At 41.7% G+C, this 22,685-nt stretch overlaps 1 protein-coding gene across 5 annotated transcripts in view; it reads right to left on the bottom strand.

Annotated features, from left to right (window-relative positions):
• EFR3A (EFR3 homolog A) overlaps window positions 1-22,685 on the bottom strand; it is a 152,679-nt gene that overhangs the window by 52,799 nt on the left and 77,195 nt on the right. For all 5 annotated transcript variants that reach the window (XM_067531521.1, XM_067531512.1, XM_067531529.1 and 2 more), the window contains one exon: window positions 15,504-15,641. In XM_067531521.1, the coding sequence (XP_067387622.1) occupies window positions 15,504-15,641 (138 nt within the window). The remainder of the gene's footprint in view (window positions 1-15,503; window positions 15,642-22,685) is intronic.

Raw genomic sequence — 22,685 nt, 5'->3', positions numbered from 1 at the left:
TTCTTACTACTTCTTTTAAGTCTTATCCTCCAAGCAGTAATGGTGACTTGAAATGGCCTACAGTGTTGAGGCTGAAGTACAGGGCTGGGAAGCAGACCCCTCTGGGACTAGCACATACTCCATTAATAGGAACTTAAGTTTAGCCTCCCTGTCTTTTTTCTTTGTGTGGACTCCTTTGAACCCCAGACAGACATTATATTTGGAGGGGTTGTGAGAATCCTCCAAACAATCCAGGCAGCTCAAGTATCCGTCACTGCATGGAAAAGACGTGTGGCAGCATTGACAGGGTTTAAACCCTGGGGTGTTAGACATAACTGGTTGCACTCGGACAAAATGAAAGACTCAAGAAGAGGATGGGGAAAGAATATACCCTTCAACTCCATGAGCAGAACAGCCCCATCCCAAATAAGGTAGGAGAAGGGTAAAGTAAATGGAATAGACGACAAATAAAATTAATTGCTCCATCCACTTCCATTCTATCCCTACCTCCCTCCTTCTTCAAGGACCCTTCTCAAAAGGAATACCTAAGACAACAGATTCAATCCTTTCTCCTCCTGGGAGCAATGGAGCCGGTTACATTGGAGTTCATCAAAAGAGGGTTCTAATCTAATAACTTTCTAGATCCCAAAAGAGCAGTGGGTGGAGACCAATCCTTGATCTCAGGAACTTGAACAACTAGTGACTAGGACTAGGAACTAGTGACTAAGAACAGTGACACTTGCTACCATAATCCCTAATCTAGATCCAGAAGCCTGATTTCATTGACCTCAATCTTCAGGATACTTTTAAACAACGATCCATCCACTCATAAGTGTTTTCTATGCTCTGTATCAGAAACAGATCGCTATCAATTTTGAGTTTTCCCTTTTGGACTCTCCACTGCCCCAAGGTTGTTTACAAAGATTGTCCCAGAAGTAGCAGCTTGCCTCCAACAGTGCTGGATCTCAGTATTCCAATTCTTGGATGACTGGCTGCGCTCAGAGGCCTGTCACCTCAAGAGGTCCAAATGGCAACATCCAAGGCTTAACCTTAGTCCAATCTCTGGGGCTCCATCTCAAATCACTAGAAATCCATATGGGTCCCAGTACAAAAAACAGACTATAGGAGCTACCCTAATTTCCACAACAGCCAGACCCAATCTATTTTCTACTCTATCCAATCTTATCTCAACACTGCAGCTCAGCCCACAAACAATAAAGGCTAGTAAGGCTCTTGGGTCACATGTCAGCCTCCATGTCTATGACTCCCCATGCGAGGCTACACATCAGATGCCTCTAAATGTGGCTAAGAGCACTATATGCCCCAAACGGACACATCCTATCCAATCCCTCAGAGCGTGCTTGGGATTCCCATATGATGGAAGAACCCACAAAGTCTATGTTGGAACCCTATTCTCATATCCCATGCCATCAAAGATCCTCAGACACTTCTGTACTAGGAGAGAGTCGCAGCCCAGGGAAAATGGCCTGCACAGAAATTGGCACTCCATATCAACATTCTGGAGCTAAGAACAGTAGGACATGCTTCACAACACTTTCTTCATGCCACATGGCGTCACTTAGAAAAATGCTGGACAACACAGCAGTAATATATTATATCAACAGCCAAGGTGGAGCAAGACCCCAGTTCTTATGCGCAAAGTTGCTGAGGCTGTGAAACTAGTGTTTCTACCACTGAATAGAAATATTAGCAGATTACCTACCAGGCCTCCAAAATACACTCTCAGACTCCCTGATCGGATTTCTGACAAGATCACGAATGAGAACTCAAAGACTCTGTCTTTTGCAGTATCTTCCTGACCTGGGGTCCAGCAGGAGAAGGCCTCTTCACCATCCTGATCATCACAACATTTTGCCTGTTTTGCTCCAAGGAAAGTTATGGCCATAAATCTCTGGCGGATACCCTGATAATACATGGCCCCATATCCTTCTTTATACCTACCCACCTCTACTACTAAACCGGAAGACCCTTCTCAGCTGTGCCGAGACACAGCCTGAGCTATTCTCATACCACAAGGTTGACCAAGACAGGTCTGGTACTCAAACCTTATCCACCTTTCCGAGGTAACACCCCTCAGACATTCTATCATAAAGGATCTCTTAACACAGGCCTTGGGGATCTTCATTCATCCCAGCCCTGCTCCCCAAGCTTAAAAGCATGGCTCCTCCATGGTTGAAGCACGGAGCTAACCTGTTAGCTAGAGTTCAGTCAATACTCCTACCTAGTAGAAAGCTCAATACTCGCAAGACATACTCCCCCAAAGCGGAAACATCCTGGTGCTTCTTCCTCAAGCAACAGAGATTTTGCTTTCCAAGATCATGGATTACTTATTGGAGTTAAAGAGACAGGGTCACTCAATGACCTCTATCAGACATTAGCCATCATCACAGCTTTCCACTCACCCATCCACGGCTTCCCACTATTTGCTCACCCTACAGCAGCCAGATTGCTCCTGGGTCCATGCAGCTTATTTCTCACTGTTCAGAACCTGCCCTTCCATCAGAACCTCAATCTGTTTCTTAATACACAGAGACTTTCCCCTCTCCTTCGGACTGATGGCTAACTGCTCTCTCCTCCACCTTTGCCTCAAAATTTCATTCTTCATCAACATTACTTCAGCAAAATGAATAGGAGAGCTGGGAGCACCTGTTGCTGACCCACCATACACGAATACAAAATTATACTATGTTCCAATCTTTTCCTCTGCAAGGCCTTCTTGGAATATCTCGTTATCCAGGAGATTTACTTGCCCCTGTTTTACCCAAAACCTCATGCCTCCAGAAAGGAATCCAGTTTTCAATCGCTGGATGTCAGAAGGGACCTTGACTTTTACCTGGGAAGACTTCACAGATTCCCTATTTTGCGATCTCAAAAAATACATTCTTTACTCAAAAATGCAGATTTTTACCAGACCATTTTGTATACCCCTATTCAATCCTCCATTTTAGAATATTTGAAGTGTGCCCTGTTCACAGCTTTAGTAATAAGGACTGGGATAGTGCTTGGTCAGTAATCTTTGCATTTATGGTACTATAACTGGTGTAATGGATGGAATTGTTGTTCATCAATGGTTCTTTTCATTAGCAATATATTTTATAGGAGAAATTGTTTTATGTAACTAGGCTCAGAGGTCATACCGTTGGACACATTTCTAAATGTAAGATAACAAGAATATATTAAAACTATTTTTTAAGAATGAGACCTTGGGTCGGAGGGGTGGGGGCACCAGAAGATGAATGGTTTGATTCAGATGGAAAGCCAAAAATATCTTTGGCATAAACTTAGAGTGTGGCCTAAGAGAAACTTGATCTTTATGAAAATTTTGAAAGGAGGATTAGCTAAGAGCTTGAAGTTCTCAAATCCTCCTTATAGAGGTGATTGCCATCATGTTCTTCATACACAATAGAGATAGCGAGGTTGTCTTTTTCATAGACAATAGAAATAATGAGGAGAACCCATTAGTCTGGAGAGGACTAGGTTAAGGTCCAGTAAAGGTACCGGACAAGACAAGTAGATAGACACTGACTAAACCTTTCAAAAATCTGGGAACCAAAGGGTGAGAAGATGGAAAGTCCATCCACTGGCAGATACAAAGCAGATATTGACACCAGGTGGACTTTCACAAAACTAAGTGATAGGTCAGAAGATTTCAAATGTAACAAGTACAATACATGTGAGATCTCTGTGTGATGGGGCGGTAGGTGTTGAGACAGCTCCTAAAACAGAAAATCTTCATTTAGCTGTGTATGTGGCTCTCGTGAATACTTTTCTGCTGTTCACCAATATGGCTTTAACATCTCTCAATCTCTCAAAAGTATTCATCCATAGATCATCCATACTAAAAGGTGGAAATATTGGAGGTTAGGATCCAGAGACTTGACTTAGTTCTGAGGCAAGAGATCCTCAACTAGCAGCAAAGTTATCAGTGATCTGATCAAAAGTTGATGTAGATCCGTGAACCAGTACTGCCTTGGACAGGCTGATGCCAAAAGCATTAATGGTGTTTTGTCCCTTTCGAGTTTTCTCAGCACCCTTCGAATGAGAGGAACTGGAGGGATCACACAGACGCTGATTGGCTCTGGGGAGAAGAAAGGCATCAACAGTTACTGTACAGCAGGGGTTCTCAAACTGGGAGTCGTGACCCCTCAGGGGGTTGCAAAGTTACATGGGGAGGGTCATGAGCTGTCAGCCCCAGTGCATGCTGGTCAGGATGGCATGGCATGCGGGGGCGAAGAGGTCATCACTTTTGTGGGGACATTGTCACAGCCTGAAATATTTTCAAAGGGAGGTCCCAGCAACTCAGACACTGGGTGGGTGAAGAAATAATCAATGTCCTGCTCAGTGACTTGGTAAACCTTTATTGACCCACTTGGCTGTAGGTGGTAGCTAGGCCAGGGTTTGACAGTGGGTATATGCTGGCTCTAGCAAGATTTCATTAATGGGAAGGACAACCCTTCCTGGGGCAGAGGCCATGTGGGTTTTCTTGTATGAGCTCAGCCTGCACACCCAGAGAATGAGCTACTCTCTTCTTGTCAAGTCCTGAAAGACTTTAAATTTATCGCCTTCTCCAGAAGTCACAACTCTGGGGTGACGGCTTCATCTGGGGAACTGGGTGAAATATGTGGGGGGGAGGGAGGAAAGAGACATCTAGGCTTTCCTCCATTAATTCCCCTTTCCCAATAGGATCTAGTACAGCTGATGGAGGAATGGTGGAAAGTCTCTCTCTAGCGCACTGGAGAAAGAGCTCTCCTCTTCGACTAACTCTGATGGAGGACTAGACTCCCTTGGAATAGGCCAAGACCAATAGGGTCACAGAGAATATTCTATTCTCTGAGTAGACCATGTGGCGGGTACCATACAGGAACCTTTTCATAATAATATCAGTCCTGTTCCTTCTGCCTCATGTCCCTTGGACAAATTCTAAGAGGTGAATAAAAGTAAAGGGCTTATGAGGAGATGTAGGGCTCATCTGGAAAGAGGAACATTCCCTGTTGGGGTCCATGAGTGCCTTGGTAATGAGGAGACCTGCTGGTCAGAAAAAGCCTGAGAACAAGGTGGTTAGAATGCTGAACTCATAATTGATGTCAGTAGTGCCGAAATAAGGTACTGAAGAGATGTCATCAATGGTGCTGCGCACATTGGTGGGGCCATCACTGCTGACAGAGTAAGGCTGAGAATTATAAACACTAAAGACAAAGCTGGCGAATCAAAGCAAAAGCTACATGGAGCTCCAGCTCCACAGCGCTGAGAAGAAACTAAGAGGAGGGTGGCAGACTTGCCCCTTTTATGTTCTTACCTCAACATACAAGAAGAGCATATGCCACTTAGTGGTAATACTGGCAAAAGTCTCCTAGTCAAGTGAACTGAGTGCACATAAACCCAAATAAATATGGAATAAATATGTGCACAATCACTTGAAGGAGAATATGTATTATAGTAGCACCCAGAGGCCCCAAACAAGATCAGGCATTCGTCGTACTAGATACTGTACAAACATACAATAAAAGAGTCCAAGCCCCGGATAATTCACAACTGAAAAATAAGGACAAAAACACAGACAGGGAAAGTGTGCCAACAACAGGAACAGAAGTTTATATACACTTTTACTAATGGCACAATTTGCAGACTTTGATATTTCTTTTTTAATACATGGTCAAGAGAGACTAACAAGCAATTTGTCCAGACATCATCATTGGCATCACAATAGAGATCTTAAAATATCTGAAGGAAGACAGGGTTGTGGATGCGTGAACTGATTTTGCCACACATAACAGGCAGCTCTCTTCATTGGGAGAAGTGGACAAACAGGTGGAAAAGGTTACCATCATTAGTAAAACAAAGGGTGAAAATCATAATTTAGTGAAATAAGAGATTGATTAAGTTTGAGGAGCTAAAATGGGAAGGGGCTTGTTAACAAGGACTCAAACTTTTTGTTTGATGTGATACGAAGGGAGATCATGCTTCCAGGCAATACATCACTCGTAATATACAGACTAATAAAAAATGAGAAAAAAATTATATACATTTCAGAATCTGACACTCCAGCTCCTACGATTTATTGTAACACCAAAGAAATATGTCCTCATTAACCAAAACAAGTAATTAAAATAAATAGAGGGAAATCTTTGTAGAATGAAAAATAAATTTACCAAATCATTGGCAGGCCAGGTTATAAAAGTTTTCTTCCCAGCTCTTTTTAAACACAGTACAATGAGAGAAATATGTAAATGTTTCCTTTTAATCAGAAGAAAGGAAACAACAGCATAACACATCTTAAATGTATTAGCACTTCACAGCAGTATGTTGACTTAAAAAAATACGATATGCAGAATTAAAGTCTTTCATCTCCATTTTATCACTGAGAAAAGGAAAAGGCTACTATGACTGAAAAAGTATTGCTATAAAATGAAACCAACAAAGAAAGTATCTGATTGATATTCAAGTAACTTTTTACTTTGTTACACAATCAACAGGAGCCAAGAATAAAATGTAATTTGGTTTTTTATTTTTTTAAGAGAGCCATAATAAAATTAAACAAAATTACAAATTCCTCCTTATATGGGTTTAAAAATGCATAGAAGGACAAGAATTTATTTTAGTTCTAATATTACATCCTGGATGCAGTTCAACTTAAAATTATTTCTATCCCCCTAGATCTTCCACCTACTGCTAGATATGTTTTGAGGGACAGTGGTCAACAGGAAGGGAACAGAGGAGAGTGGCAAACTGAAAAAGGAAAAAACAAGAATCCTTTAGCACTTTAAAGACTAAAATTTTATTTCTGCAGGCATAAGCTTTTGTGGGCTGTAACCCACTTCATCAGATGTAAGAAACAGAAATCACATAGGAGATGTATATATATACATATCCAAGGGTAAGTAACAACAATGGGGAAGGTAGATAAAAGCAAAGTCCATTCAGTTAGAGTAGTTGAAGCCTATTCACAACCATCGATTAGGAGGTGAGAATGTGTGAACAGAGAAAATTACTTCTTGTAATGAGAGAACCATTCCAAGTCCAGATTCAGACTCAGTTTGATTGTGTCATGTTTGCAGATGATTTCTAACTCAGCAGTTTCTCTTTGAACTCTGTTTTTGAAGTTCTTTTGTAAAAGTATGGCAACTTTCAAGTCAGCTACAGAGTGTCCTGGGAGATTGAAGTGCTCTCCTACTGGTTTATGGATGTTGTTTTTTATGTCTGATTTGTGTCCATTTATTCTTTTGCATAGTGACAGTCCAGTTTGGCCAATGTACACGGCAGAGGGGCATTGCTGGCACATAATGGCATACATTACATTAGTAGATGTGCAGGTGAATGAGCCCCTTATGGCGTGGCTGATGTGGTTAGGACCAGTGACTGTCACTAGAGTCGATGTGTGGGCAGAGCTGGCAGCCGGGTTTGTTGCAGGGGTAGGTTCCTGGATTGGTCTTCTTGTAGGGTGTATGGTTACTGGTGAGTATTCGCTTCAGGTTGGGGTGCTGTCTGTAAGCAAGGATAGGTTTGCCTCCCACAGCTTGAGCGAGGGAAAGTCATGCCTGACCAACCTGATTGCTTTCTATGATGAGGTGACTGGCTCTGTGGATGTAGGGAAGGCGGTGGATGTGATATACCTTGACTTTAGCAAAGCTTTTGATACTGTCTCTCACAGTATTCTTATCAGCAAAAGAAGTATGGGTTGGATGAATGGACTATAAAATGGAGAGAGAACTGGCTAGAGCATAGGGCTCAACGAGTAGTGATCAATGGCTCCATGTCTAGCTGGCAACCGGTCACAAGCAGAGTTCACCAGGGGTAGGTCCTGGGGCCGGTTTTGTTCAACATCTTTATTAATGATCTGGAGGATGGGGTAGATTGCACCCTCAGCAAGTTTGCAGACGACACTAAGCTGGGGGGAGTGGTAGATACCTTGGAAGGTAGGGATAGGATACAGAAGGACCTAAACAAACTGGAGGATTGGGCCAAAAGAAATCTAATGAGGTTCAACAAGGACAAGTGCAGAGTCCTCCACTTAGGAAGGAAGAATCCCATGCACAGTTACAGACTGGGGACCGACGAGCTGGGCAGCAGCTCTGCAGAAAAGGACCTGGGGGTAACAGTGGATAAAAAGCTGGATATGAGTCAGCAGTGTGCCCCGGTTGTCAAGAAGGCTAAGAGCATATTGGGTTGCATTAGGAGGGGCATTGCCAGCAGGTCGCGGGAAGTGATTATTCCCCTCTATTCGGCATTGGTGAGGCCGCATTTAGAATATTGTGTCCAGTTTTGGGCCCCCCACTACAAAAAGGATGTGGACAAGTTGGAGAGAGTCCAGCGGAGGGCAACAAAAATGATTAGGGGGCTGGAGCACATGACTTATGAGGAGAGGCTGAGGGAACTGGGCTTGTTTAGTCTGCAAAAGAGAAGAATGAGGGGGGAATTTGATAGCGGCCTTTAACTACCTGAAAGGGGGTTCCAGGGAGGATGGGGCTAGGCTGTTCTCGGTGGTGGCAGATGACAGAACAAGGAGCAATGGTCTCAAGTTGCAGGGCGGGAGGTCTAGGTTGGACATTAGGAAAAAGTTTTTTACTAGGAGGGTGGTGAAGCACTGGAATGGGTTACCTAGGGAGGTGGTGGAATCTCCATCCTTAGAGGTTTTTAAGCTGAGGCTTGACAAAGCCCTGGTTGGGATGATATAGCTGAGGTTAGTCCTGGTTTGAGCAGGGGGTTGGACTAGATGACCTCCTGAGGTCCCTTCCAACTCTAATATTCTATGATTCTATGATCATCTGCTAGGATAGGTTGCAGATCCTTAATGACATGTTGGAGAGATTTTAACCGGGGACTGTAAGTGATGGCCAGTGGGGTTCTGTTGTTTTCTTTGTTGGGTCTGTCCTGTAGTAGGTGACTTCTGGTTACCCATCTGGCTCTGTCAATTTGTTTCTTCACCTCTCCAGGTGGTTATTGTAGTTTTAAGAATATTTTATGGAGATCATGTAGGTGTTTGTCTCTATCTGAGGATCGGAGCAAATCCGGTAGTATCTGAAGGCTTGGATGTAGACAATGGATCATGTAATGTGTCCAGGGTGGAAGCTGGAGGCATGAAGACATGTATTGCGGTCAGTTGGTTTTCAATATAGGGTGGTATTAATGTGACCATCCTTTATTTGTATTGTAGGGTCCAGGAAGTGGATTTCTTGTGTGGACTGGTCCAGGCTGAGGTTGATAGTGGGGTGGAAATTATCGAAATCCTGGTGGAATTCGTCGAGGGACTCTTTCTCGTGGGTCCAGATGATGAAAATGTCATTAATGTAGTGTAGGTAAAAGAGAAGTGCTTGGGGACGAGTTTTTAGGAAGAGTTGTTCTAGGTCAGGAAAGCAGTGAGAAGTGGAAAGGAAATACTTAAATTCTGACAATCAAAAGGAAGAGAAAAATTAGACTATGGCACAAGAGGGTAGTAAAAGGAAGTTCCGCTGGACAGCACATCATAAACAATCCAGGCAAAGTACTGATAAGCGACAGTAAGATGACCTGACCTAATATAGGAAAAAATGAATTACAACCCTACTCTTGTCATTAGTAGGACAGTACCATGCTGACAAATTTCTGAAGTGAACTTGGTAAAACTTAACCATTATAGAAGGTTGCAATGTGCACAAGAGTTAAAAAAATTCCACATTGGGTCCGAATACAGCAGATTTCCTTTTTAAATGCCCCCCCCCCCTTGTGACACTGACAGACCAGCCAATCTGGGTATGACCCATAACAACTTAACAAAAGGCACTGGAATGTAACTGAGAATCTTCTTGTATGCAAATTTCAGAGACATACCAGTAATCATTAACCTATTTATTTGCAGTAATAGGAATTAAGAGTAGATGTTAAGTGTATTTGTCTGTGTTTACCTATATCTTGTTAGAAGTTTAACAATGTAACCAAATTAGCTTGTAGATGCTATTTCCCTTGCATGTCTTAAAGGCCTTAATTACGTATGCGACCGGGTTAACCTTAAAATCAAAGTGTAAGATACTGCAGGAAACCAATATTTTCATCTACATTGTCTTCAGTCTAACCATCTATGCTATAATTGCCTTTGGTGAATGAATGCAACTAGTTTACTTGTGTATGCATAGGAAATAGAAGATTGGCTTCAAAGCAACAGCCCACAAACAATCTGCACTGCATATTCTAATGCAGGGGCCTGCTGTGACAAGAAGCTTGCCAAAGAGATATAAAAGGAAAGTCCCAGGCTGGATCCTGCCATCTCAGGCCTGCTTAAATTTTAACATTCAAGGTCTAAACCATAAGACTGAGGTCTGCAGCCTTACCCTGGAATTCTCATGGAAAAATTGAACAGATTTTACACCTGGACTGCCTATTGGATTATATCTTTTTAAATTAATTCCAGGAAGACATTTTCAAATCAGCAGCCTCATCTCTGCTATGAAATTGACCTAAGGACTTTACACATATTTGTATGTATATGCATCTTTTAAATTGGCAACTCTCTTCTTTTTCCTTCTATTATTAAACCTTTAGTTTTAGTTACTAGAGCAGTGTTTCTCAAATAGTGTTCCGCGGAATCCTGGAGCTGAAGGGTTCCGCGAAAAAGTGGAACTGCGTCGTCAAAATTAACAGCAATCGCGCGCCACCAAACAGCTGTGAGCACGCCGCGGAAAACAGCTTAGAGCGCGCAGCACTGAAACCAGCCTACACCGCGCCACCGAAAAGGGGAAGGTTTCCTGGACTTGTCAGTGGAGGGTATGGCATGGCTGCGCAAGGGTGCCACGGCGAAATGTAATTGAGAAACACTATACTAGAGGATTAGCATCAGCATGATTATTGGGTAAACTGAGACTCATTGACCTGGGGATAAGTGTCCGGTCCTTTGGGACTGGTAAACCTAACATTTAGTGAATCAGGTTTTCAGTAAACCCTGACTAAATTAGACTTGGCTGTCTAGATGGGAGCCAAGGGCTGGATTGCCTAAAGTGAACTGTTTGGCTTCCTATTAACTAGTGTGGTATTGCAGAAGCTGTTTTGTTACTGGCTTGGTGAACCTAATTATAGAAAAAACCACCAGTCTGCGGAATTGTCCGTCCTATTTCTTGCAATCTGTCCTGAGTGTGGCATTCTCAATGTGACCCATCCAGGCACCTGGTCACATCCCTCAAAGACAAAAGTGAGAATTTTAACAGTATTGAGGTAGCCTTTGAGACCTTACCCACTTAGGAGTATATTGAGTACACCTTATCCACTCGGTTCCCAAGAACTCAGAGCAACTCCAAACTCATCACTCATCCACTCATCTTTATTGGCATAAATCTAACTAAACTTGAACCGATCAGGCTCAATCATAGCAGGTGGGTACAGGGTATACCACACATTCAAAGTTACAAAGCAAACAACTTCACATAACATTGCATCACCCATTTTAAGATTTTCTACAAAGTGATGAAGCCACCATTCCCTGTACAGGACGCACTGTCCATACATGACTTACTCTTTACCGCATATTACATTCCAGGCTTATTTTATCCTTTAAGATCTTTCCCATTTCTGTTTCCAGCCTCCTTGATCCATCTACCTCCCTAATCCTATCACCCAAGGAATGAGGCCTCACCCATGTACAATTACTCATGTCAAGCCAGGCCTACAAACAGTAGCAAAGACAAATATGATTTCTCACCTACTATATTTCAAGTGGATGGAAATATAATGGATATTAAGAGCTGTTAAATCTCCTGTTTGATCCAAAAATCAGAGATGCCAGAGGGATAGCAATTCCTACATTCTATGCTGCAGTCTTGTCAGTTAAGTCTGGTAATGGGGATATTTGCTATAATTTATGTAAATGAACAAGACAGTCATCAACTATGAAAATTAAGTCAGTACATTATTTGTATATAGCCTCCAGATCTCAAACTTCAGCAACGACATGCCTGGTGTTTCATTGGTGCCAAACTGTAAATGATCATTTATTTTACTTCCATCAGATCCAGTATTTTCTGGTAGGTAAATAAATATGCTAGTGAAATACACCCTTTGCTTTAAAATTCTGGTTGTCCAAGAAGCTTCTTTTGTAATACTTAGAGTGAACAGGCACTAGTTTTTTTTTAAAAATCTGTTTTTTCAAATAAATGTACATTATATTCAACAGACATGAAATGTTGCTTGCTGCCAGTTGGTATGTAACCTGTCTCTAAACATAATGAAACAAAATTATTCTTTAACAACATTTGCCTTAATGGAAAACAAGATAATTTACCTCTTCATACACTGGAAAATTCTGTGTGAATATGAAAATAAAATTCATAACAAATTGTCAGTTTGTGTCTGCAAACTATTTCTATATTTATATGCAATTACTTAAGACTTGGCTATAAGGTTGAAAGTCCATTTACTGTTAGTTTTCTACATGCTAAAGTTTTCATAAAATGGAACTTTTCAGGAAGAATAGTTTCAGTGATCAGCAGAGACCAAGCATGGAAAATTTCAGCATCAAAGGTGGGAGTGTTGAAAACATGGTGTTTGAATGGAAATAACTCGTTTTAGTTAGAGGAACTGGTTATTTGTAAGATGAGCACAAATGGGATAGGAGCTTGCAAAATATTATGGCACCATATTATTGTGGGCAGTACAGAAAACACATCAGGACTAAGAACATTACAATACACTTGTATAAGGCACTGACTGAAAAGTACATCTATCACATGGCATATACTGCTATTTTTTGGTACATCACTACCGTCACCACTACTAGTATTTAAACACAGAAGCATAGAAACACAGGGAGGAAGGGGACCTTGAGAGGTCATCTACTCAAGCCACCTGGACTGAAGCAGTACCAAGGACACTTAGACCACCCAACAGATGTTTGTCTAACCCATTTTTAATAACCTCTGGTGATGGGGATTATACAAGCTTCCTTGGTAACCTACCCAGTACTTAGCTATCCTTATTGTTAAAACATTTTTTTTTAATATCTAACCTAAATCTCCTTTGCTGCAAATTAAGGCAATTACTTCTTGTCTTACTTCCATGGACATGGAAAACAATTGATCTCTGTTCTCAACATATTTAAAGACTTATCAGGTTCCCCTCCCTCAGTCTTCTTTTCTCAAGACTAAACATGACCAGGTCTTTTAATCTTTCCTCAGATCAGATTTTTTAAAACTTAATTTTTGTTGCTCTCTTCTGGAATCTTTCCAATTTGTTCACATGCTTTCTTGAAGCATGATGCCTAAAACTGGACACAATACCCCAGCTGAGGCCTCGCCGGCGCTGAGCAGAAGAATTGCCTCCCATATTTTACATATGACACGCATTAATACACCCCAGAATAGTATTAGATTTTCTGCAACTACATTACACTGTTGACTCATATTTAATTTGTAATCCACTAGAACCCTCAGATCCTTTCCTATAGTAATACTACCTAGCCACTTATTTCCCATGTTGTATTTCAGCATATAGAATTTTTCATCTGGAATCAAATAAACTGAAAGAAATTCAGAGAAGAGGGACTAAAATGAACACAATTTGAGGGCATAATTACTGAAGGGAATTAAAAAGGAAAATATATGTATATCTTAATTAAATGATAGAAGTGAGCTGAAAGCATAAGGTATCAGTCTACCTTACTTTCTAAATACCAAGAAAGTAGAGGCCAATAATATTCCTGTTGAGTAGCTACAGAGTTATCTGGCCTGGTCTACACTGCCACTAGTGGTCGACGGGAGATACGCAAGCTACGTAAAGTAGCTTGCATATCTCCGGTCGACTTATGTTGCCAAACCGCGGCGTTTTCACTGTGCTGCTTTGACTAGAAACACCCTCACTCAGGTCAACACAGCTTTACTACTGTCAAGGGAGGTGGTTTAAATTACATCAACCAGAGAGCACTTCTTGGATTGATTGAGCAGGTCTCCACAACCCACTCAATCGATCCCTTTGCATCGATCTCCAAGTTGCCAGCAGTGTAGACATACCCTCAGACTATATTTCGTGATTAGATCCACATTCTTGTGAGTATGAACCTTAATGGTGCAATTCAAGAACCATTCTGAAAGCAATCTCCGGAATTACATTCACTGGAAAGACCACCAATCCTTTTCTATTATTCCAAAAACCTCGTATGAATGATGATATGGCAAATCCAAATGTCTGTAGGGGTATTATACTCTGAAAACAATTTACAGTGAATAGACTTCCTTTCCCCTTTGAGACATCTAAATATGCAGTCTTGAATAGCTGAGGTATTATACATATGAGATTCTAAACAGTATGAGAATGTTAATAACCAAAATTAAATACAAAAAAAACCCCCAATGTGTGCATATTACTATAAAACTTTTCAACTTTCACTAACCAGCAACTTTTGCCAGATGGAGCTGTCAGATTTAATAAAAATTAAAAATGAGAATTTGAGATAAGGCATACATTAATCATATTGACACGGAATGAGCGTTTGAATTCTTGCCGAAGGCAAGGAGATTTTAAAGTCAATCCTGACCAACATCACTAGGTTTGACATTAGATCTTATCTGTCTTAGGCACTAATGTAGCCAGTCCTGTTACTGTACTGACAGCCTCACAATATTTTAATGTATTTATTCTCATAACACCCCTGTGAGGTAGGAAAGTACTATTATCTCCATTTTACAGATGGAGAATCAGTGTCAGACCACACTGTGCTAGATGGCATGGAAACACATAGCAAAGAATCAATTCCTGACCCAAAGAATTTAGAATTTAATTTGAGACAAAAAAAACAAGAGTGAAAATCAGAAGGCAGGAAAAGGTGGTGAGGGGAACAAACAACATGCAGTTTCATCAGTTAGTTCTGTGCACAAGACAATCACTGAAGGTACCAAATACACTTTAATATAACCAGCTTTCCCTGTCTGATGCACAACCAAACCATGAACAGCTAGCTGACTTCTTGTGGGTATCATAAGCAGAGGTGTGTGTCGAAGAGGGATTTTGAGGAAGGGTAGGTAGTATCTGTATGCATTAATTCAGAGGGGGTGTTCATGTGTAATCCACACTTACTGAAATGAATGTGGCTCTATCTCCTTTTGGAGGCTGGATGACAGCGGTTTATGAATTGGCTATAATCTTTGAACAAACAGTGTTGGGTCTTTTAGCTCAGGCATTAGAGGCAGACTGCTGAATTCAAACATTAAGCTCAAATTCAGTTTCCACTGGTGACAAGCCATCTAAGGCATTGTAAAACAGATAGATGGTCAGGCAAGGCTGGCACCTAGCTGGGAGGGACAGATTTATGAAGGGCCTTGAAAAAGGAGATGAAGGAATTTTATGGGGTGAAACAGGAGGAACTAATGAAACGATTCAAAATGATATGATTAGAGTGGACAGTGAAGAAATTAGAATACTTCAAGAGAAGCTCTTCATATATACAGTGAAGTTAGTCACTAGTATTAAAACTGTTTATCCTTTTTATTGAAATATTAGACACCTCCAACTTTTAGGACAAATAGTCATTTTGATATTTGTTTTCTACTCACGCAAAAACTGGTCTGACAGCATTGTTCATATTCCCATAGGTTGCTCGACCCAACAGTTCTCTAAAACAATTCTCAGCAAGCACAGCAGGGTTCTCCTCTTTCTCTCCTCCCATAGGGGATGAGGGTGGGCCAATTCGACTGAAACAAAGAAAAAAGTTGCACTTGAGTTATTCTTGATAGACCTATAAGAAACTCTCTCATCCATCTAGTATTCAAGGGCTTGACTTATGCAAAGCCACTCAACAATGACCTTTGCAAGATACCGTGTACAACTTGTTCCAAGACAAAGTATTGTGGGCTTGTCTACGCAGACAGTGCACAAGAAGCTGGGATGTAAACTTACAGGGCACTATACTGCCAGGCACTAACTGGCCATGTGGATGCTGCTACTGCACATTAGAAGCATAGTGAGCTTTGATCTACTCCAGTTTCATGGGGCCAGTTAGTATACAGCATGCTAGTGTGCTGTAGATTTACGCCCCAGCCTGCTGTGTACTAACTGTCCATCTAGACATGCCCTATGTATTTTTGTGGGTAAACAATTTTCTCTCTGTCTATATTAGGTTGTGAACTACCTGAAGCAGAGACTGAATGTGAATCTTTATATATCTGTTCGCCAAGCAAACTGAAGGTGCTCAATTCATAATCTAGTCATAGTGCCAGTAACTGGTAGGAGGTATAACAATGGCTATCAATACTGAGTTTTGACATGTGACTTATCTAGTAAGTAACATCACATCTAGTACTGTAGCTTTGTTTATGGACTGAGTAACCTGACAAACAAATGGTTGTTATTTTATACCAGGCAGCTTTAAATCTGAAATTTGGCAAGATCACATACAATAGTTAGTTATGTATCTACATGATTTGGTTAGGTTTGATTCAGACAATACTATAAATCCTTCCGTTATCTGAAGGGTTCCATCCTTATCTGAAGGAACCTCCAACCCCTGCTGTAACTCTTTCTAGAAAAAGAATTGGCGAATACACTTCCTGCTGTCTCCCCCTTTCACATGCAGCTTTTACTGGAGGGGCACTTTGGGGCAAATGGGACGAAAAGTTCCCACAATGAACCCTATGCCTTGTAAATGAAGAACAAGGCAGTTTTGAAGGAGCTCCAGCTGTACCTGTATCAGCCCTGAACTCAGCTATATCCAAAGGAAGGGAGCCATTCAGTATCTCTTATGTAACTCTCTAAGTACAGCAGAAAGTATTATAAAACACAGTACTTCATTTAATGCCTTTTTATGGATTGGATTCAGATTATTGAGTGGGAAGGAGCCATTCAGCAACAGGTGGCCTCTCCCATGGCCATGGGCTTGTCCTCCTCCTCGCAGTCCTCGTTAGGGCTCTCTGCTGTGTCCCACTCATTCACTCACTCCCATGATGGCAGGGCAGCATCCCTATGCCATCACAGGGCCAGTAACACCTGATCTCTGTGGGCACCAGGTACAGGGAAGGCTGTGGTCCATGCAGGGAAGAGCAGAGTCCTGTCATGGCCTCACTCACTCCCTTCCATGACAGCGGGACTGCAGAGGGCTCCTTGTGCTGCCGCAGGAGCCATTCAGCAGCAGGGTGGCCCCTCCCATGGTTGGTGGCTCATCCTCCCCCTCAGTCCTGCCTGGGGGACTTTGCTCTATTATCCGAAGGTCTGCATTATCCAAATCCTTTCCTTACTCCCCCCTCCCCCCCCAGCATGAAATATGTGCTACAGAGGGTCTTTAGCTCATGGAAGGGATTCAGATAACGTGGATATTTGGATAATAGGATTTTGTATAAACAGGAGCATACTGAAAACCTACATAATAGACAAGTTGAAAAGAATTTAAAGCAAAAGTTATGTAATGTTTCAGGTTGCATAAATTATTTTTGGTAACATAGCTAAGATTTATTTGTATGTATGTATGATATTTCAAAATTAATTAAAAGCCTCAAATCTATGCAAGAACTGGGGAAAACTTTGGAAGAACAAAGTGACTAATGATCTCCTTCACTCGCCCACTACTTAATCTTAATTAGGTGGGTAAGTGTGAAATGAAAACTACAGTACTTTTGCAGTAACAGCTGGTTTCAGATAAAAAAATAGATAAAGCTAATTAGAACCTTACTGCCCACATAACTACTTCACAACTAGATCCTGACAGAGCCAGAGGGTACCCAGAACTCAGCTACTACAAGACAGACCCAACAAAGAAAACAGAACACCACTGGCCATCACCTACAGCCCCCAACTAAAATCTCTCCAACACATCATTAAGGATCTACAACCTATCCTAGCAGATGATCCCTCACTCGCTCAAGCTGTGGGAGGCAGACCTACCCTTGCTTACAGACAGCCCCCCAACCTGAAGCAAATACTCACCAGCAACCGTACACCATACAAGAACACTAACTCAGGTACATACCCCTGCAACAAACCCGGCTGCCAGCTCTGCCCACACATCGACTCTAGAGACACCATCACAGGCCCTAACCACATCAGCCACACCATAAGGAACTCATTCCCCTGCACATCTACTAATGTAATATATGCCATCATGTGCCAGCAATGTCCCTCTGCCATGTACATTGGCCAAACCGGACTGTCACTATGCAAAAGAATAAATGGACACAAATCAGACATAAAAAATAGAAACATCCATAAACCAGTCGGAGAGCACTTCAATCTCCCAGGACCTTCTGTAAATGACTTGAAAGTTGCCATACTTCTACAAAAAAAACTTCAAAAGCAGACTTCAGAGAGAAACTGCTGAGCTTGAACTGGTCTGAAAACTTGATACAATCAAACTGGGTTTAAACAGGGACTTGGAATGGTTCTCTCATTACAAGAAGTAATTTTCTCTGTTCACACATTCTCACCTCCTAATCAATGGTTGTGAATAGGCCTCAACTACTTCCCCATTGTTGTTCCTTAAACTTGGATGTATATATATATATATATATATATATATATATATATATATATATATATATATATATATATATACACACCTGCCATTTGATTTCTATTTCTTGCATCTGAGGAAGTGAGCCCAGGAAAGCTTATGCCTGCAAAAATGAAATTCGTTAGTCTTTAAAGTGCTACAGGACTCTCGTTGTTTTCACTAGATCCTGAGGAACTTAAAGCCTACAAGTATATTCAATTCCACAAACACAACGCTTGTGCGTTAACTTTGTTTGCAAAGAATGTCAATCAAAAGAGACAAGCCATAATGTAATATTTTTTCCAGTAGCTCAAAGTTATAGCCTACGAGTACTGCAAAAAGTCAGATATTGGAAAGAAATATCACAGTAGTCATATGACAACATACTTCACAGCTCTCAGGTTTTCCAATGTTCACAGCAGCTTTGTGTTTTAAGGCCATTATGATCTAAAATTACAACATCAAATCGAATTGCCTCTGCTCAGGTGCTACAACACTAAGTAAGTGGTTAATAACAAGCAAGCTTGCCAGACACTTCTAGGGTGCAAAAGAGGAGATCATGAGGACACTTGTCTAACAGAACAGGAAAGAAAACCGGATTTGCTATTAGAGGGTAAGGCTACAAAGTTTGAAGTAGTGAGCCTCTCAACCTATGTTGACAGACACAGGCTAGCAGGACTCAGGCTAGTGCTCTAAAAATAGTTTTGTAGACAGCTGCAACTTCAAAGCATTAAGTTTCAGAGCCTGACTCAACTTCAAAGCACTGTCTACACAGCTATTTTTAGAGCCATCACCCTAGCCCCACTAGCCCAAGTCTGTCAACCCAGACTGGCAGGTTCATTGCTGTGGGCTGTGTAGATATACTGCTTGCGTTTTACCATCACCCATGCCCGATGCCAAGCACTATATTGTTAAGTTACCTTGGTTATTTCAGCTTTTAAATGTGATATACCAATTGTAAAAGCTGAATGAAAATTAAAATGAACAAAACCATTTTAATTTGGCACATACCTGGTAGTAATACACATAGTAATGCTATGACTTTACTTACCTAATTACCTATAGCAGTGGTATTCAATTATATTTTCTAGTGGGCCAGATAAGGCAATGTCCAAATCTTGGTGGGCTATAAAGAATGCTCTCTTGGGCCAAAGGGCTTTTCAGGTGTTTGCTCTCTAGGGAGCCTGCCACCGGCCAGGGGTTGCAACCTTTTGACAGAGGGGTGCCAGACTATTTATTAATCTCAACATAAATGGATAAGCGTGCTGGTAGACAATATTCCAATAAAATGTTGCAAACAGATAATTATATAAATACACTAATTCTATTCAAACAGCATGCTATTAATATTAATTCTATTAAAATTACAGAATTCAAATTAGAAGTTAAACTCATAAGAAATGAACAGACATCTACTTTCCTTTTCTCATTGCCTGAAATTTTGACATTCGCTCACACAGTCTTTTCTTCAGAAAAGTGCTGCGCGGTACACAATTAAATTAACTAATGAAAAGTATGTCAATTACATATCACCTTATGCTGTGTAAGTATATGATTAGGCACCTGATTAAGCGCACTGTTAAGTTGAAATGTATCAACAAAGTCTAGCTCCAATGTGTTTAAAAGTAAATGAAAAGTTTCTAAATTAACACATGGCATGACAGTAAACAGAGGGAAGATAAACTGAAGTGCATCTGCTCCACCCCCACCAATTCAGCCCCCTTCAGTTCTGTCCTCTAGCCTTTTATGTGCCTATCTCCCCCCTCAGTTGTACCCAGACCACATAGCTCCCAGTCCCACCTCTCCTCCTACCAGATTCTTCACCCAACCCGCAGAGTGGGGGAGGGCTGCAGTAGGCAGGGGCCAGCTCCAGGGGTTCTCTTCACCAACCTCCCCCTTGTCAAGGCAGGTGTTACAGGGAAGGAGACGGGAGGAATGGAGGAGCCATCCGTGCTTACAGAGGTGGAGGGAATAGAAGGGAGTGGACCTGCCCTGAGCTGCAGGGCTTTCTCTGCTCCCTCTTCCCCTCCTGTGAGTAAGGACGGCTCCTCCACTCCTGCCGTCTCCCTTCCTGTGAGAATAGGCTACAGCGGTGGTTTTCGACTTTTCATTTGTGGACCCCCTAAAAAATTTCCAGTGGCGGTGCAGACCCCTTTGGAAATCTTAGTGTTGAAAACCACTAGGCTAGACTCTTGAGGGAAGGAGAAGAGAACTCTGCTGCTTCCTGAGCAGCTCTGATTGGCTACTGCTCCCCAGGAGGCATGAAGGAACAGCTAACACCCAGGCAAACTGAAAAACAATACAGTAAATTATATATATTTTAAAGGCCCCTCAAAATCCAAGATCCTGAGCTGTAGTGCCTAAAGCCCCTGCATTAATCTGGTCTTGAGTACATGATAGTGTTTCAATGCACAAAAGATCTGTCATTTTTCCAGTGCAGCTATCAAAAAACCTGTTATGAATGGGTATGTGGTAAATGCCCGCTCAGCTTGCAATATACTATATACAACCTCCCCCTCCCAATCCCAACTGAGTATTTATTCTAGAAACCATGAGTAGGAGGAATATTTCAGGCTTATGAAAAATAATACATTATCAATTAGATACTAAATTTCTCCCTTGTAACATAGAACTATAATGAAGCATAAGTTCAGTAGAGAATAAGGATAAATGACTGTTAGAATGATGAGACAGCATTTGCAAGTCTTTGAATTTGTCTAGTGTATAAAAGGCAGACTCTTGTGTAGACTGATGTGGCTTAGGAAAAAAACTGAAGGTGAATAGTTTGGTTATGTGAAATGCAAAAGAAACCTAAGGTAAAAACTTGGGATGGGTTCATAGTGATACTTTTCCCTTGGAGAACACAGAAATGGAGGGCCTGCTATTAGAAACTTCATCTCCCTAACGCTTTACGCAGAAGTGATGGCCACCAAGGCCATCTTCATAGATGTAGTAGTGAGCACATAACTAGTGACTCAAAGGGCTGTTTTATGAGACAGTTAAGAACCAGATTGAGATCCCAAAGCAGTGAAGGGGCTCTATTCTGGTGGCTCTTCCCTAGATGGTACCACTTTAACCGATACCCTGATGCCTGAATCTGATGGAACTGCCCAGTGTGGAGGTTAAGGTGCTGATGGCGGTACCTTGGGTGCCAGGTGAGTCTCAAACTGCCAGTGATGGCAGCACTGAGAGGTTTAACAACTCTCTCAGACTCAAATGCTTCAGGAGTAGACTGTACCAAAAGACACTCTGTGGTACTGTCATGTCAGTGGATGCTGATGGAGGTTCTTCTGGGAATTGGTTCTGACAGACCCATATGGGGCTCTGAAGTCAATAAACTGTAGAGGTGTGCTCTGGAGAGAGCTTCCTCTTTCAACACACTTCCAAGTTCTTTAAGAAGATCAACCTTTTAGCATTTTTCAATGATGCTGGGACAGAGTTAGATTTCCGACGCCTCTTCACTACCAGCAATGGTGATCTGTCTCTTGGTATCGGTAGCACAGGAGGTGTGCTACTCACTGACGCAGAGATGCTCGGTACCCAGACTGAGGTAGATAGCTCAGAAGATATAGAACCAATTCAAGTAGCAGATATTTTAGTCTGGTTGTACTGTCTTTTTACAAAGCCGTTACAAATGGCACATTTGTTGCTCACATGAGCTTCCCCCAAGCACTTAAGCCAAATGGGGCGAGAGTCACTATTAGGGTCATTTGTGGTAAAGCAATGCCTAACCACAGGAGTGGCAGGGCTTGAAACACAGAGAACACAGCTTAGAGGTAGAAAATGCAGGCAAGCATTTCTGACAGCTCTCAATTCCAAGAGTGAAGTAGAGAAGCTGCTCTTGTAGTGACCATTTGCCCTGCACTTGTGAGGTTCCAGATGTGCCCCCCCAACTCAAAAGCTTAGTGTTTGATGTTATCACTATAGTAGGGGGATTCTGAAAGAATGGAACACCTGTGCAGGTTTTAGTCAGGTCCTTCCAGCAGTTGAGTGACTACAGAACCCATTGGGAAACACACAGTAACATGCCTAGGCTGTGCCTGCTTGCTTTGTAAACCGTTTGAAGCCATCTCTGTAGACTTCAGAGACGTAATCTGGCATGTTGTATATAGACACACGTGAGGTATCCGAGCCGTTGAAGACATTCTCTTACTGTTACATGAGGACTGCACTAAATCTTTAAGAGATGAGATTCGATATTGTGAGAAATCTGCTGTAAGGGAGGTAGGCTCTGCCTGTGACTGCATCCAGGGAAGCT

Source organism: Emydura macquarii, unplaced genomic scaffold, assembly GCF_026122565.2.
Source record: "Emydura macquarii macquarii isolate MOO-44397 ecotype Brisbane River unplaced genomic scaffold, CSIRO-AGI_Emac_v2 contig_369, whole genome shotgun sequence".
NCBI lineage: Eukaryota > Metazoa > Chordata > Testudines > Chelidae > Emydura > Emydura macquarii.
The sequence above is the reverse complement of the archived record's forward strand: the minus strand, read 5'-3'. Positions and strand labels throughout refer to the sequence as shown.